General features: G+C 44.8%; 1 protein-coding gene across 5 annotated transcripts in view; it reads right to left on the reverse strand.

Moving 5' to 3' along the window:
- The window catches only part of PTPRM (protein tyrosine phosphatase receptor type M), a 773,614-nt gene that overhangs the window by 443,367 nt on the left and 312,351 nt on the right, over positions 1 to 17,896 (reverse strand). For 4 of the 5 annotated variants that reach the window (XM_045527889.1, XM_045527892.1, XM_045527891.1 and 1 more), the window contains exons 6-7: positions 12,915 to 13,089; positions 7,270 to 7,563 (exon numbers count right to left, since the gene is read on the reverse strand). In XM_045527889.1, coding sequence (XP_045383845.1) covers positions 7,270 to 7,563; positions 12,915 to 13,089 — 469 coding nt within the window. Of the gene's footprint in view, positions 1 to 7,269; positions 7,564 to 12,914; positions 13,090 to 14,932; positions 15,011 to 17,896 lie in introns of those variants that run through there. The other variant, XM_045527893.1, reaches the window with a different exon arrangement.

The following is a 17,896-nucleotide window of genomic DNA, read 5'->3' on the forward strand; positions in this document are numbered from 1 at the left end:
TCTGGGGATTCTGATGCCAGATGCACCTAAGCTGCACTTCCCCAAGTGGCGGCCAGAAACTCTTACAGGTGGATGCACCTAACCTGGCTTTCCCTAGAAGGTGGCAGGGGATTCTAAAGGCTGCATGCACCTACGCTGGACTTCTCCAAGTGGCGGTGGGGGACACATGCACGAAGATGCACCTAATTGGCTATCCCTAGAATGCGTAAGGGGATTCTGAATGCGGGATGCATATTTGCGGGACTTTCCCAAGTGGTGGCGGGGAACTCATGCAGGCAGATGCACCTACCCTTGCTTTCCCCAGAGGGCAGCAGGGGATTCCCAAGCCTGATGCAATTATGCTGCACTTTCCGAAGTAGTGGCAGGGGATTCTTGCAGCCTATGCACCGAACGTGGCTTTCCCCAGAAGCCAGCTGGGGATTCTGATGCCAGATGCACCTGAGCTGCATTTCCCCAAGTGGCAGTGGGGGACTTTTGCAAGTGCATGCACCTAACCTGGCTTTCCCTAGAACGTGACAGGGGACTCCAAAGGCCCAATGCACCTATGCTGGACTTCAAGAGGCGGCGGGAAACTCTTGCACGCGGATGTACTTAACCTGGTTTTCCCCAGAAAGCGGCAGGGGATTCTGCAGGCCGGAGGCACCTATGCTGGACTTCCCCAAGTGGCGGCAGAGGACTCTTGGAACCAGATGCACATAACATAACCTTCAAAGAAAGCGGCCGGCGATTTTGAGGGCCATGCACCCAAGTTGGGTTAGTGCAGAGAATGGTCCTTGACTAGCCCGGGTGCACAGAAGGTGGCATTAAATTACATGAGTGTGGTTGAGTGTGTGGGCTGCGTGCTCGGAAGCTGGACTAACTACAAGGCAGTCAGGGACACTGCTGGCTGGATTAACTGAAGCTGAACTTCCCCAATGGCGGCCTGAGACAATGTGGGCCACATGCACCTGGCTGCCTGCAGTAGACAATGGCGGAGGAGTCTGTGGGCCAGATGCCCGGATCCTTGCCTTCCCCATGTGGCGGCAGGGAAGTCTGAAACTTGGACGCACCTCAATTGGCATTACCCTAGAAGACAGCAGTTGACTGTGGGGGCCGGTAACCCCAACCTGGCCTTCCACAGAATGCCTCAAGGGGCTCTGAGGACTCCATGCATCTAGGGTGGATTTACCCAAGTGGCAGTGCGGGAATCTAAAGGCCAACTGCACCTAAACTGGCTTTCTGCAAAATGCGGCAGGGGATTCTGAAAGCCAGATGCAACTATGCTGGACTTCCCCAAGTACTGGCAGGGGTTGCTTGCAGCTCATGCAACTAACCTGGCTTTCCGGAGGGCAGCAGGGGATTCTCAAGGCCAGAGGCAGCAATACTGGAATTCACCAAGAGACGGCGGGGGACTCTTGCCCGCGGATGCACCTAACTTGGCTCTCCCCAGAGGGTGGCCACGGATTCTGAAGGCCAGAGGCACCAATCTTAGGACTTACCCAAAAGGGGGCCGGGGATCCTACAGGGGCATGAAGCTAACCTCGCTTCCCCAGAAGGCAGCAGGGGATTCTGAAGGCCAGATTCAACTCTGTTGGACTTCCCCAAGTACTGGCAGGGGATCCTTCCAGCCGATGCAACTAACCTGGCTTTCCCCAGAAGGCAGCTGAGGATTCTGATGCCATATGCACCTAAGCTGCACTTCCTGAAGTGGCGGCCAGAAACTCTTGCAGGCGGATGCACCAAACCTGCCTTTTCCTAGAAGGAGGCAGTAGATTCTAAAGGCTGGATACACCTACGTTGGACTTCTCCAAGTGGCGGTGGGGGACTCTTGCACGCGGATGCACCTAACCTGGCTATCCCCAGAAGGCAGCTGGGGATTCTGATGCCACATGCACCTGAGCTGCATTTCCCCAAGTGGTGGTGGGGGACTTTTTCAGGCGCATGCACCTAACCTGGCTTTCCCTAGAAGGTGACAGGGGACTCTAAAGGCCCAACGCAACTATGCTGGACTTCTCCAAGAGGCGGCGGGAAACTCTTACACGCGGATGCACCTAACCTGGCTTTCCTCGGAAGGCGGCAGGGGATTCTGAAGGCCGGAGGCACCTATGCTGGACTTCCCCAAGTGGCGGCGGTGGACTCTTGCAACCAGATGCACCTAAGATGGCCTTCAAAGAAAGCGGCCGGCGACTGTGAGGACCATGCACCCAAGTTGGGTTAGTGCAGAGAATGGTCTTTGACTATGCTGGGTGCACATAAGGTGGCATTAAATTACATGAAGGTGGTTGAGTGTGTCGGCTGGATGATCAGAAGCTGGTCTAACTACAATACAGTCAGGGACACTGCTGGATGGAGTAACTGAAGCTGGAATTCCCCAAGTGGCAGCCTGGGACAATAGGGGCCACATGCACCTGGCTTCCTCCATTAGACATTGGTGGTGGAACTGTGGGCCAGATGCCCGGGTCCTGGCCTTCCCCATGTGGCGGCAGGGAAGGCTGAAACTGGGACGCACCGGAACTGGCATTACCGTAGAAGACGGCAGTTGACTGTGTGGGCCAGAAGCACCAAACCTGGCCGTCCACAGAATGACGCAGAGGGCTCTGAGGGCCCCATGCACATACGGTGGATTTACACACTTGGCGGTGGGGGAATCTAAAGACCAACTGCACCTAACCTGGCTTTCCCCAGAAGGTGGCATAAGATTCTGAAGGCAGGATACACACATGCTGGACTTCCCCAAGTAGTGGCAGGGGATTCTTGATGCCGATGCACCTAACCTGACCTTCCAAAGAATGCGGCAGGGGATTCTGACCACAGGAAGCACCTATGTTGGACTTCCCCAAGTGGCGGCAGGGGACTCTTGCAGGAGGAATCACCTTACCTGGCATTCCCCAGAGGGTGGCAGGGGATTCTGAAGGCCAGATGCACCAATGCTGGACTCCACTAAGTCGCGGAGGGGGACTCCTACAGGGTCATGCAGCTAACCTCGCATTCCCCAGAGGTCAGCAGGTGCTTCTGAAGGCCGGATGCAATTAACCTGGCTTTCCCCAGAAGGCGGCTGGGGATTCTAATACCAGACACACCTAAGCCTCATTTCCCCATGTGGGGGTGGGGGATTTTTGCTCGGGCATGCACCTAACCTGGCTTTCCCCAGAAGGCGGCATGGGATTCTGAAGGCCAGATGCACACATGCTGGACTTCCCCAAGTAGTGGCAGGGGATTCTTGATGGCGATGCACCTAACCTGACTTTTCCCCGAAGGCGGCAGGGGATTCTCAAGGCCGGAGACAACTATGCTGGTCTTTCCCAATGGCGGCCGGGGACTCCTACAGGGGCATGCAGCTAACCTGGCTTTCCCCAGAAGGCAGCAGGGGATTCTGAAGGCCGGATCGAACTATACCGGACTTCCCCAAGTACTGGCAGGGGATCCTTGCTTCCGATGCAACTAACCTGGCTTTCCCCAGAAGGCGGCTGGGGATTCTGATGCCAGATGCACCTAAGCTGCTCTTCCCCTAGTGTTGGCCGGAAACTCTTACAGGCGGATGCACCTAACTTGGGTATCCCCAGAAGGCGGCAGGGCATTCTGAAGGCCGGATGCATCTGTGCTGGACTTCCCCAAGTGGTGGCGGGGGACTCCTGCTGGCAGATGCACCTAACCTTGCTTTCCCCTGAGGGCAGCAGGGGATTCTCAAGGCCGGATGCAACTATGCTGCACTTCCCGAAGTAGTGGCAGGGGATTCTTGCAGCCTATGCACCAAACCTGGCTTTCCCCAGAAGGCAGCTGAGGATTCTGATGCCAGATGCACCTGAGCTGCATTTCCCCAACAGGCGGTGGAGGACTTTTGCAGGCGCATGCACCTAAGCTGGCTCTCCCTAGAAGGCAGCTGGGGATTCTGATGCCAGATGCACCTAAGATGTAGGTCTCCAAGTGTCGGTGGGGAACTTTTACACGCGCATGCACCTAACCTGGCTCTCCCTAGAAGGCGACAGGGGATTGTAAATGCCCAATGCACCTAGGCTGGACTTCTCCAAGAGGTGGCAGGAAACTGTTGCACATGGATGCACCTAACCTGGCTTTCTCCAGAAGGCGGCCGGGGATTCTGAAGGCCAGATGCACCTATGCTGGACTTCCCCAAGGGGTGGCCTGGGACAATGTGGGCCACATGCACCTGGCTGCCTGCAGTAGACAATGGCGGTGGAGTCTGTGGGCCAGATGTCCGGATCCTGGCCTTTCTAATGTGGCAGCAGAGAAGGCTGAAACTCAGACACACCTGAACTGGCGTTACCCTAGAAGACGGGAGTTGACTGTGGGGGCCAGAAGCACCAAACCTGGTCTTCCAAAGAATGCCGCAGGGGGCTCTGAGGGCCCCATGTACCTAGGGTGGATTTACCCAAGTGGTGGTGGGGGGAATCTCCAGGCCCACTGCACCTAACCTGGCTTTCCCCTGAAAACAGCAGGGGATCCTGAAGGCTGGATGCACATATGGTAGACTTCTCCATGTAGTGGCAGGGGATTCTTGATGGCGATGCACCTAACCTGACTTTTCCCAGAAGGCAGCAGGGGATTCTCACAGCCTGATGCACCTATGCTGGACTTCCCTAAGTGGTGGCGGGGGACTCTTGCAGGTGGATGCACCTAAGATGGCCTTGTCCAGATGGCGGCCCGCAACTGTGAGGGCCGGATGCATCTATCCTGGAGTTGCTACAGACAATGGCTTTTGACACTGTGGGTCGCATGCATGGAGGCCGGCATTCCCCACATTGTGGCAGTTGACTGTGAGGGCAGGATGCACTGAAGCTGGCATTAACCTAGAGGATGGCGGTGGGTTGTGTGGGTGGGGTGTATGCAAGCGGCTTATAAGATTCATGACTGTTTCTCTACGAACTCTAAATGTTCACAAACCATCTGAATTACAGTTTGGGACCAATATCAAATTTTTCTGTCTACAATTTGTAGTATCTTCCTTCTGCCCTCTAACTGGGTCCTACTTCACACAGTTCAATACCGATCATAAAGTGTGATTACGAATATTGCTTGCAGATTTTCTCCAAAGCCTCAGGTCAGATGATTGTGAACGACATTTCTTCCCACAGTAAAGTCTCGTTGGACTTCACTTTCCTCACCCACCTAACAGGTCTACCTCTATTATTTCTAAATTTGACTCTCTCTAACATTCTTCTATTTCCTATAAGGCTCACTTGCTCAACTACAACTTTTTCAAAACTACTCAATGCCAGCGTGTGGCACCCCAGGAATACGTACCAGGAACTGTGCCAACTGCTGGGTTATAGGAAAGGGTGCTTTATCACCAGGCTGCCTTGCCCAGGTGAGGTTTAAAACTGCAAGGCACAAAGTTAGCGTACAAACATCAATTCGAAATTGGTTTCCTTTCTTGAAAAGCAGTGTCAATCTGTTAGAAAAGATAGTCTGTCCCTTTGAGAGTTGTACATTACATCACGCAGCAGTATCAAAAGGCTTGCTGAAAACAGACACACATGCATTATAATGAGGAGAAATATATACAGCAACATGCCAGTCGCTGAAATGTACAGGCACAAAACCAATAGACAGGACAAGAACACGTAAAAAAGAACAAGACTTGGAACATTAAGTAGATGACGCTACTAGTGACTAGAATGATACGGATCACGTTCTCTCCACAATTTAAACAATGATATTCCAACCGTCTTTCATGGAAAGAGAGAAATTATATATTTCCATGCCCAAAAGGATTTTTTAAGAAAACACTAAAGAGAAATATCACTAACATTATTTTTTACAGAGAGGGACCAATTAAGAGGTGGACAGCAGCTCACATGGGCTTCACTTTCCTGTCTCTACTATGGGGATCACAGTGCCTGCCCTGGGGACTTCACAGGCAGGTGTAAAATAAATAACAGATCTGAAAGCAATTCCTACATTGTAAAATGATACAGGCCATGTTATACATAGTTTTTGTTTGGATTACAACAGATGATAAAATAATATAAAAATATTTAACGAAAAGGAAGGAATTTACTCAACTGAAGAGAGGAGATGATGAGGTTTAGAGAAGAAAGGAAGAGAAAGGATTAGCAAACTCCGCCAGACACCGCCAGACAGGGCTGTGTGAATCACCACCCAGAACAGCAGTTCTCATTCCGGGGACTCTGTGCGGAGGTGCCAGGAGGGTGCAGGTGTGGGGTCTGGGAACCAGACGCAAGATGACACAGTAGCAACGCACAGTCTGCTCACACAGGCCAGTCGCTGTACCCAACAGCACATATCCCCAGCAGAAAAAAGTACCTGTTCCCTTTTCTAACAAAAAATCTTTTTCTCTTTAAACAGAATTTTCCCATGAGTATTGAACTTACGGAAACAATATAATACTACAACTGCTAAGGTTTAATAACTTCTTCTACTCTTACTAGATAGGGCCAGACTGTGCTAAGTATTTTTAAAACATATTAATAAATGACTTCTTAAATGTTATCTGAAGAATTAACTAACTCCATAAAGATTTATGGAATCTTGTCATTGCAGCATATAATTCAATGCAGAAATTCTTCATTTAGATGATAAAGTAGCACTTCAGCATCCCAATATACTATTTTGCTCTACTTCCTACCAGAGAGCAGCCATATAGAAACAACACATAACCTCTCATGGGAGCTTTCTTCAGGTTCTGATTTTTGTAAGACTTTACATTTCTCTCTCCATGAACCCTACTTTTATTTAAGCTTAAGAATGGGTTTAACACAATTAGAAATTTATAATCTAAGAACCTAAAGACTGCATCTAGCCCACACATCACTCTTGCTTATGTTACAAGTGGCCCAAGTCATTGGCCAGCAGACCCTGCATTTAACGTCCATCAGTAAAAACACAGCTTTAAAGGTCCAAGATGGAATCTATTATCCCACAGCACCCGCAGGCTACAAGCACAGTAACGGTGAACATAAAACAAAGGGACCAGAACAGAATAAGGTCTGACCTATTAGAGGACATCATTAAAGGAGATCATTTCTGTGAACATTAGGGACAATTCCTGTATGAACTGTGTGGTACCCGAGTCACATGCAAATTAAGAATATGGAAAAAGGGGTGGAGGCACGGTGAAAGATATTATGCCCAAGGTCACTGCTCCTAAAGATCACAAGCTGTCAGTCGACTGTTCACATGGGGATTTTTCTGTTCACTTACAGGATGTAGACAGAGCAGGGGGGAAGTGTGTTAGCCATCTGATCAACCTCAATGCTGATAGTCAACGCCCAGAAAGACAATGACACTTAGCTGCAGGTTCCTCACACTTACCGGCACACTTTGTTCTTGTCCGGAGAGCTGGTCCAGGAGATCCAGTGCCGCCCTCCCCAGGCCTGGTGAGGAGCACACTAATCTCATACTCGGTATCCGGGTCGAGGTGTCCAATTTTGTAGCTTGTGGAATCCACCGGCTGCCTGTCATTCCAGCTCCCACTGGCCGTGCAGTATTCCACTTCTCGGGCGACAATGGGCCCATCCCCATTGATGGAGTTGGCATTGAGCTGTATCCAAAGGTAGGTCGCTCCCACGGAGGCAAGCTGAGGGGGAGCAATGGGAACAGGGGGCTCTGAAAGGCAAACCAGAAAGCCGTCTTTCAGATGCTTAACATGCATAAATTATTAAAATGCAGAAGACATTAAAATTTCAGGAATGAATTGACGAGGATGGTTTTGTTCAGCTTATTAAGAAAAAGCATACTCCCAAATTTGTGTATCATCATTGAACAGAAACTTTTCAAAAGAAAACAGAATAATGGCCAGCAAACATGTAAAAAAGTGCTCAATATCTCTAATCATTAGGGAAATGCAAATCAAAACCACAATGAGATATCACCTAACTCCAGTGAGAATGGCCTTTATCAAAAAGTCCCAAAACAACAAATGCTGGTGTGGATATGGAGAGACTGGAACACTCCTTCAATGCTGATGGGACTGCAAACTATTAATAGTACAACCTCTATGGAAAGTACTATGCAGATACCTCAAAGAACTGAAAGTGGAACTAGCATTTGATCCAGCTATCCCACTACTAGGCATCTACCCAAAGGAAAAAAAGGTATTCTATAATAAAGACATCTGCAGTTGAATGTTTATGGCAGCACAATTCACAACTGCAAAGATGTGGAAACAACCCAAGTGTCCATCAATACATGAGTGGATTAACAAAATGTGGTATATATATACCATGGAGTACTACTACGCTACAAAAAACAATGGTGAACTAGCACCTCTTATATTATCCTGGATAGAGATTGAGCCCATCCTTCCAAGTAAGGTGTCACAAGGATGGAGAAACAAGCACCACACGTACTTGCCATCAAATTGGTACTAACTGATCAATGTGTTAGTACTCAAGATGCTCACATGGTAGTTATATTCACTGGGTGCCAGTCAGGTGGGAGGCGGGTGGTGGAGGTGGGTAAACTCACAACTAATGGATGTGGAGCGTACTGTGTGTAGCCCTGGCTTGGGCGAGGCAAAGGCATTTTATGTAACCAAAATGTTTGTACCCCCATATATCCTGAAATAAAAAATAAAATAAAATAAAATAAATATCAATACACACCTAATAGAATGGCTGAAATACAAAAATTTGACAATACCACCTTTTGGCCAGGAAGCAGAACAACAGGAGCTCTTACTCATTGCTGGTGGGAATGCAAAATGCTACAACTTTGGAAGACTGTTTGATGGTTTTTTTTAATGAATCTAAACACAGTCTTAACATATGATCCAGTAATCACACTCCTATTTACCCAACTGACTGGAAAACTTATGTTCATACAAAAGGCTGCACGCAAATATTTATGTCAACTGTATTCATAATCACCAAAAACTGGAAGCAACCAAGATGTCCTTCACTAAGTGAATGAATAAAAAATACGTGGTACATTCAAAAAAAAAGAAAAGAAATGAAGAAAAAACATACTGATAAAGGTTTCCACAACATTCGAAGTTGTGAAATAAACCACCTTTGAACACCTAAGTTTATTCAAGTAGGTTTATCCCTAATTTGTTTTAGGCCACAACCTATTTTGCATAGAATATGCAAATTAGCATAGCTGGTACTTTTCTTAATGGGGAATTAATACAGAAAATATCCTCAGGACAAAAATGCATTAAAGTCATGTCTATTTTAGGATACTAGTAACAATATCCTCAATGAATCCGTGTACTCATTTGAGTGAGTCAATTACACAGATATCAGAGAACTTTTTTTCCTCACTAAAAGTAACTAGGGAAAGCTCTCCAAGGGGTAGTATTTAAGCTCTAGGAAGCATTCCATTGTCAATCTCCTTCTTGAGAATGTCTTCAAAATCAAAGGTACTACTAGTTTCCTACATCACTGAATTCAGTTTCCTTATATTTATATTCCAAAGATATCATCACCTTAAAACCATGGCTGAAATTACAGTTTATTTCATCACAAATACATTTTCTAGGATGACTCGCTTCCTAAAAGACTATCACTATCACAATGGACACATTCAGCCGCAGGAGAATCAAGCATTCTGGCTAATAAAGTCTACCGTTACTGTCATTCAGACAACTTCCAGTAATAAGTCTTATTAAAGTACTGAATAGAAAGTGAAGTTCCGAAGCAAAGAACAAGCTAGGCCTAGCTTGATAAAAATCTAAGAAATCAATAGCAAACACTCTTTAGAACCCAAAGTCTCTCTCATTTAAAAGTTGAGACTGACTCTTTCTACATCATTGTCAATCTCAACAAAAAATAGTTTTTCCAGTACATTAATGAGATGCTAACTGAAAGGCCCTCCAGGCACCAAATGAAGGTATTCCATATGCTAATGTCACTGTGAGTGGTATCACACATGATAAATAAGATCACTGTACAAAACAACATACTTCTACCTCAATGAATTGCCATCTCAGAAAAACATAAGATCTAGTTACTTTTTTCAAGAATGTTTCTACAGGTGGTTTGGTGCCCTTTTTGATGTATTTTATTTTTTAACTCCTCATTTTGCTTATACAAATGCACAGAAAATAGAGCATGCTTGCTTCCCGCGGCTTCTCCTGCCCTCTCGCATGGCAGCCATAGCCAATAGGATCACAGCCGTGATTCCTACTGAACAGGGCCTCAAAAAACTAGCACCACTTGAGAGGACACCAGGTTGATTCCTAGAGCAACTAATAAACCAGCAACATTGGTTCCCTCTGTTGGATTGGGGTGTCTATTCTTTTTTATATTTCAAGGTGTAATAAATCATATGGGCTTTTTTAAATAGCTGGAGAAATTGCATTAGACTAAGTCAAAATAAAACACCAAATTTTGAATGGATTTTATTTGAGGGACTACAAACATAATGGGCATTTACGAAAACATTGTTCCTACTATTTGTAAGCTGAAACTTTGTGCTGGTTCTTAATTTATTTAAATAGTGCTGACTTAACTCACAATGATTTAACATCAATTTATATCATTAGGTGATTCCTTGAACTGAAACACGAAATGGGCCTTTTATAGGACGTCCTAAGGCATTTCTGCAGCCAGGCTGAAAGAGCAGTTAATTATTTGCAAGTTGCAAATGTGAGCAAGGGTTGTTGAACTGCCATTCAAAATACAAGTCAGGGGCAAGGTCACAAAGGGTCTTGAGTATACTCACTCATTTAAGATACTGTCACTAGTATCCTAAACTAGACATGGATTTAATGCATTTTTGTCCTGAGAATATTTTCTATATTAATTCCTCATGAAGAAAAGTACCAGATATGCCAAATCAAATGAAAGATTCAACTAAAACCTAGAAACAATTGGGACAGGCATTCAAAAGGACTTTTGGTTTATGGAAGAATCAGCACAAGAAAAAGGCAGTACTTAAATTTTGAACAAATTTTCCCAAAGGGAGGGAGGGGAAGAAGGGAGGGAAAGGAGGGAGGGAGGGGAAGGAGGGAGGGAGGGGAAGGAGGGAGGGAGGGAGGGAGGGAGGGGAAGGAGGGAGGGAGGGAGGGAGGGAGGGGAAGGAGGGAGGGAGGGAGGGAGGGAGGGGAAGGAGGGAGGGAGGGAGGGAGGGAGGGGAAGGAGGGAGGGAGGGAGGGAGGGAGGGGAAGGAGGGAGGGAGGGAGGGAGGGAGGGGAAGGAGGGAGGGAGGGAGCAATGGAGGGAAGGAGGGAGGGAGGGAGGAAGGAAGGGAGGGAGGGAGGAAGGAAGGAAGGGAGGGAGGGAGGAAGGGAGGGTTCTCAATCTATACAAAGTGATAAACAGCAATTTAAAATATCTCTTAATTCAAGTCAAAGTGAAATGACACCCTAAACTAATCCTAAATCAAGCCAGTAACTTGTCGGTGAACTAGCATTCATTTTATACATTGTGACTCTTCACTTCCCTTCGACACTGTAGGGTATGTACAACTATGAAGAATTTTAATTTTGTTATAGACATTAAACCTAAACTCAAATATTAGTCAAATTTGAAGCTAGTTCAAGTTTCACCACAAATGAAAACACAAAAGAATATGATGTGGCAAAATATATTATTCAAGTAGATATTTCAGTGTGCACTTCCTTATACTGACCATTAGTCACTGCTACAGATGAGTAATTCTCGACCTAGGCTCATAGGTAAGCATTTTCTCCCATAAGCTACATGCGCCTGATATTGGCAGCAGTGATCTCACAACAGAAGCATATGCCCAACTCACTTACAGGTTTTATAACAGGGCTACATCCCTTGAGATCCTAATTCAATGTGGGTAGTGGTGGGAGGCAGGAGGGGAGAATAGGCGGGCAGTCATTTATATATTTTTTTTTAATTTGGAAAGGTAGTTCTGACACGTATTTCCCCAGTGAAGACCAGTGATATACTAGATCAGAGAGAAGATCATCCCCCACTGTCGTCCTCCTCCCCCAGCATAGCCCTGACAAGTGGCAGGTGCACCCTACGTACACCGTTCTCAGTGCCACACACACGTTTTGCATTTGATCCTCCTTGTGCCCTATAAGGTAAGATAACATTATTATATCTACTCTACACACAAGGAAACAGAAGCACAGAGAGGGCAAGCCGCCGGCCCGTGCCCACAGAGCTAGTTCTTGGATTTGAACCTAGCAGTCTTTAAAACTGCCTGCACAAGAAGTTTGCTGATAAAAGAAATATCCCATCTAAAAGAGATCAATTTTATGCTTCACATTTTAAAAATGCAGGGAAAAAATTTTAAAAGTAGACATCATTCTGTTCTCCTAGGAAAAACGGCAATGGCTGCCACAAGTTGCGTAAAAATGCCTCCAGGTATACCTCCAAGTTCAAATTATTCTGTTTGGGACCAAAAATTGCCTTAGCAGCTTAACACTATAAACTCCTCAGCCCACAAAAATGCATTAAAACAGCGAAAGGAAACCTATTTCCCCCTCTCTATTTTCCCTCATCTCCCCACCTTCTTAAATCTAAAGACTCAATTTTTCAGTCATGCAAAATATAGTAATAGAACCTAACTGGAACATTATGAATGTTAGCACAGCATTATCAATATGGCTTGTATGATATGACTGAGCACTTTTATACTGACACTGCTTCATTTTATTAACCACCCTGCTATCATAAACACACTGGCTGGTGAATATTTGCATTTTAAGTGATTTTCTATCAGTAAAAAGTTTTATTCCTTAAAAAAATTTATAGGTTGTAATCTCCGTATATAGAGTTGGCAGAAGACCTTGCCAGGAGCACATTCATTGCTTTGTACGCAGCTAAATCAACATAAATAAATACGGTTTTCAAAAATATTGTGCACGTGCAACATTTGTACTTAAAATGTGATCCATCAAAATAGCTTGTCACCAAACCACTGTTCAGAAACAGACAAGGATAAGCTTGAGGTTTAAAAAAATAATGAGCTAAAAACCATCTAGCATATCTATTTTAATAGATTATTTTGGGGTGTGAAAACACATTAAATACCTTTAACTACCAATTCTGCATAGTTTGATATTCCAACACCTCCTTCTGTGCGAATCATGCAGCGGTACTTTCCAGCATCGCGTTTTGTTGTATTCACAACATTAAATGAAGCTATGAATCGTCGGGAGCTGGTCACCTTTATTTCCTTCAGAGGAGCATCTCGTACATCAATGCCCTGTATCATCAGGGGTGGGGAGGACAGAAAGAAACAATATCAGCTGTCACTTCAAAACAGACATCTCATGGCAAACTGTCAATGTTATTTTCATGCAGATCTTGGTTCAGTTGTTTATTACCCATGGGCAGTTGTTCCATGAGAACAGCTGGCCAGGAAACTGAAATTCTGCTATCATCAACACTTTAAAGACTGAGGGATGCAAAATTAAATACGCAGACATTTCTTGCTTTTGCCCCTTCAAGATATTAATTATGTTAAATTAGTGCAACAGGGGGAGAAAAAGCTATGGAAAAATTCTTTATCTTGCTCCCAAACTATCAACATTTGGTCTTTTCATAACACTTTTTTATTTTTTTATGTTTGGCTAGGAAACCAAATTAACTCACCCACTACCGTATTACTAACCTGATTTTATATATGAGCTAATAAACAACTTATTACGAATAACATTAAAATGTAAGTTAGGTTTTAGAGTATTCCCTATTGAACGGGCCTGGAAGGCCAGTTCAACCTCTATGATGTTCTTCCTGGGTATACCAAAATCAAGTTAAAGTAGATATTTAATTGCAATTGACACTGAAATGTAGCAAGAGAAGTTCTTTTCTACATCCCACATCCCCAGGACCACACAAAGCAGGTTCCAGTGCTGGGGCAGTTTTGTCTTTGATCATCCGCATACAGTAATACTAAGTAGGCCTTTTATGCATACTTGGAAATCCATTCTTTGCTTCTCATAGTTTAAAGCCTTAAAAGGAGGCTAGAGATTTCAGTTCTATCTATCTATATTTTACAATTATCAGGAAAGAGGCTATCTTAAACATGTTATTTGTAAGTATTAGTAGAAAACTATGGACAAAGACCTCAAGGCTAATACATGATGCCAAGTAGCACATCCATTATTCATCCAGCAACCGTTCTTGGGGTGCTATCACTGTCAAGACATTGTGCACAGATGGGGAACAAAATAAAAGTGGTTACTGTGTTTATGGAGCTTCAGGTGGCTGGGGAGCACAGGCTTGAAATGAATATGATCACAAATCATGGCCAGGGTGGTGGTGAAGGGAAAAACCAGACGGCTAACAGAAATCACATCCTGCCCCAACTACAGATGTGGTGGCCTTGGGAGGCCGGTTTGAGGAAGTGCCACGTGAGCTGAGATCTGAAGGGGGAGTAGGAGCTAGCTAGGCACAGGGGAAGGGTGTGAGGGGAAAAGCATTCTAGTAATAGAAAACAGTGCAGGAAGCCCAGGACGGTTAGAAAGAGCTGCGGCTTTGGAGGAAGTTAGGACAGCCAGGGGAACTGGGGGAGGTGGGCAAGCACCTGTGCATTCAGGGATTGCAGGCTGTATTACAATGTCTGCATTTATAGCTATGAAAATGCTAGGCTATAGAGGAATAAAACTCATCTGTACTACTCAGTGATTTATGTGCAAAGTCCTTTAAAATTTTTTATCTGTGATAATTTCTTTGGCAGCATGTGCTCATGGACACAAGTTTGGGAGTTAGCCTGAGCAAGGTGCCAACCTAATGTGATCACGCAGTGATTTAACCTTTGGAGAGTCTCACTTTCCTCAGCTGTGAGGAGGAGTCGCTATAACTCACTTTTCAGGGCTGTTGTGAGAACTTACAGATATACGCAAGGACACTGCCATAGTGACTGGCACCATGCATCCCCACCCAAGATTTGGACCACCTGAGAGATGAGTTCAAAAAGAAAGGCAGACAAACTGTCAAAATACCATCTTCGTTACTAACAACCTGAGACTGCAGCATACAGCTTAGGTGTGCAGGAACAATGAGCTTGATAATGCTGAAGCGCAGAACTAAACAGACTTACCCACCCAGTCACAGCTGCACTACAAAACCACAAGGCCTCCTATATGTTGGGTGCTGCTGTAAAACTCACAGGATGGAGGAGCAGGGTTCCCACAGGCAGTTAGTTCCCCACGGAAAGGGCTGGCCTATGCGTGCTCAGCACGTCCTCCCAGCAGCCCCTGCCCTGGTTGAGAATGCAGCCAGGAGTGCTTCGAGAGTAGAGTTCCTGCCACTGGGAGGGAAACATCAGGAGTAGGGAAGAATAGTTCCACCAGCATTATCTTTAGTATTACCTGTAAAAAGTCTTGTTTATACCTTAAAAAGTCATATATAAGAGTATGAAGTCCCAAATATGTCTTGTGTGTGTTTTTCACCAAATGCCCGAAATTTGATCTGACAGACAGCACCAACAAGTTAAAAAACAAAATTCAGCATTGTTAATTAATGTGATCAGAGAAGTGTTCCCGTCTGTACTCCATATTCAGTTGGTCTCCAATCCTCACCCTGCCCCAAAATAAATAATCAAATTCTATTACTAGGGGTAACCTTAGACTTACTACTCCATAAGATTAAATTTCTCTTTTTTTAAACTGAAAAAAAAAAAATCTAATCTCTGCTTTTTTAGTAGAAAAAAATTAAACCCTCAGGAAAGTCAGATTTCATATCTGAAAGTATTTGTTTTGTTTATTAACAACAACAAAAAGGCTAGAGGGCTATCTATTTATTTATTTACTTGAAGCACAAATCCTGTAAGAATATACTTTTATAGTAATATTCTAATATTTTTCTAACAGAAGCAGTGTCTTTCTAAACAATGTTTATTCAAAAGAATTTTAAAGTATGCACTTACTGACCCCTCACACAACTATTCAAGGTTGTACTGAGGGCACTCAAGTGTAAGAGAGCCGCCTTTTTGGAGTTAGACATATGCGGACAGGAGTATCACTTAGACTTGCTGTCTTTGTGCCACAGACTTCGTGCCCTATAAAATAAACAGCCTCAGAGTAGGAACTCTACACAACTCTAAAATTCATGTACTTAATCACAGAGAAAGTTAGATTCAGCTTCTTCATGAGAAATAGTACATAGGGAGGAGAAACCAAGTACTAACTAGCAACCATTTTAGCTTAGGATCCACACAGGAATAGCAAACCACATGTCTTGCTCAAATTTGCAGGTCATTTTGTATTAAATCATTCACATATGCATGGACTCAAGCATTCATTCAACCAATACTTGGTAAATATCTTTTATGAGGCTCACACTCTATCATATGCGACAGCATGGAGTTAAAAGAGCAATCCCGTTGTACCTAATCGAATTTACAGTCTGGTTCGAGTAACAGACAAATTAAGCAATAAGTACAATACAGACCAATGCACTGCCTGCCACAACACACAGAGGAAAATAAGTTTATTTCTTACAGTAATAGAGGCTGAGAAGCCCAAGGTCAAGAGGCAGCATCTGATGAAGGCCTTCTTGTTGGAGGGCACTCTCTGCAGAGTCCCAGGGTGGCACAGGGCATCACATGGCAAGGGAGCTGAGTGTGCTGGCTCAGGTCTCTCTTCTCTTCTTACAAAACCACCAGTCCCACTCCCATGATAACCATTAACCCATGAATGGATTAATCTATTCATGAGGGCAGATCCCTCATGACTCAGTCACCTCTTAATCACCTCAATACAGCCACTTTGGGGTTTAAAATTTCAATGGAGGGGACAAATACTCAAACCATAGCACTGGGGATGGCGTTTGTGCAGGCTTTCTAGGAAGCACTGCTTGAGCCCAGGCTTGGAGATGCACAGCAATTTCTCAGTCAGAGAAAAAAGAGGAACAGAGTCCAGGGAGTGAGAGGAGCTCTGCCAGAGTCAGAAGCCAGGAGAGAGCCCAGAACTCCAGGGGAAGTATTATTTATTCTGTGCGGCTAGGACAGAAGTGCTTCCAGGGATGGCAAGTGAAAAGGCTGGAAGGAGAAGCACAACACAGACCACACCAAGGAGTATGACATGTTGAGGGTTATCCAGTTCATCCAGAGGCCTGGAACGGAAGGGTTTTAGGCAAAGGGGTGACATGAACACATCTGCAGGTACAGTAACAACTGAAGGAAACAGTGTGTGAGCCCAACTGGTATCAAGAAAGATTTGGTAAAATTTTTTCAGAAATCATAGTAACAAATGAAAAAACAAGAGGAATGACAGAGACGAAGAGAAGAATTCTAAATATATTTAGGAAACAAAATCAACAAAACTTGTATTATACTGCAGTAACATCTCTCTCCTCTAGCAGACCACAAGGTCCTTAAGGTCAGAGGTCATTTCTTATTCCTTTTGTGTTCTCAGGCAAACTAACAATCAATAGGACTCAATAAATATTGGCTGACTCTAGGAATCACAGCTTCAGTGGAATAAATGATCCAGAGGTAAAAGAAAAAATGAGGTTCTGTTAAATTAACTGATTTATACCCCAAATCCTAGAATTACACAATTTATCTCTATTTACAAGGGAGACTAATATGGAAAAAAAATGGGTATTTTAGAGGTTCTGTGTGTCCGTCATCGCCCAGACTCATCATGACTCCAGTAGGCAGAGTAAGGGTCCCCAAAGAGGTCTGTGTCCCAGAACCTGTGACTACGTTACCTTACATGCCAAAAGGGAGTTTGTAGGTATGATTACAATGAGGATCTGGAGATAGGATGATTATGCTGGATTATCTGGGTGTCCCCAATGTAATCATGAGGGTCCTTATAAGAGGAAGGCAAGAGAGTCAAATGCAAAAGGAGGAGATACGGTAACAGAAGCAACTGTTGGGGTGATATGCTTTGAAGATGGAGGAGGGGACTGTGAGCCGAGAAACAAAGGGGGTATCTAGAAGCTGGAAAAGGCAAGAACAGATCATCCTCCAGAGCCTTCAGAAGGATCCAACCCTGGATCCACCTTATTTTAGGACTTCTGACCTCCAGAACTGTAAGATAATGAAGCCACTAAATTTG

The sequence above is a fragment of the Lemur catta genome, chromosome 16, assembly GCF_020740605.2.
Source record: "Lemur catta isolate mLemCat1 chromosome 16, mLemCat1.pri, whole genome shotgun sequence".
NCBI classification, from domain to species: Eukaryota; Metazoa; Chordata; class Mammalia; order Primates; family Lemuridae; genus Lemur; species Lemur catta.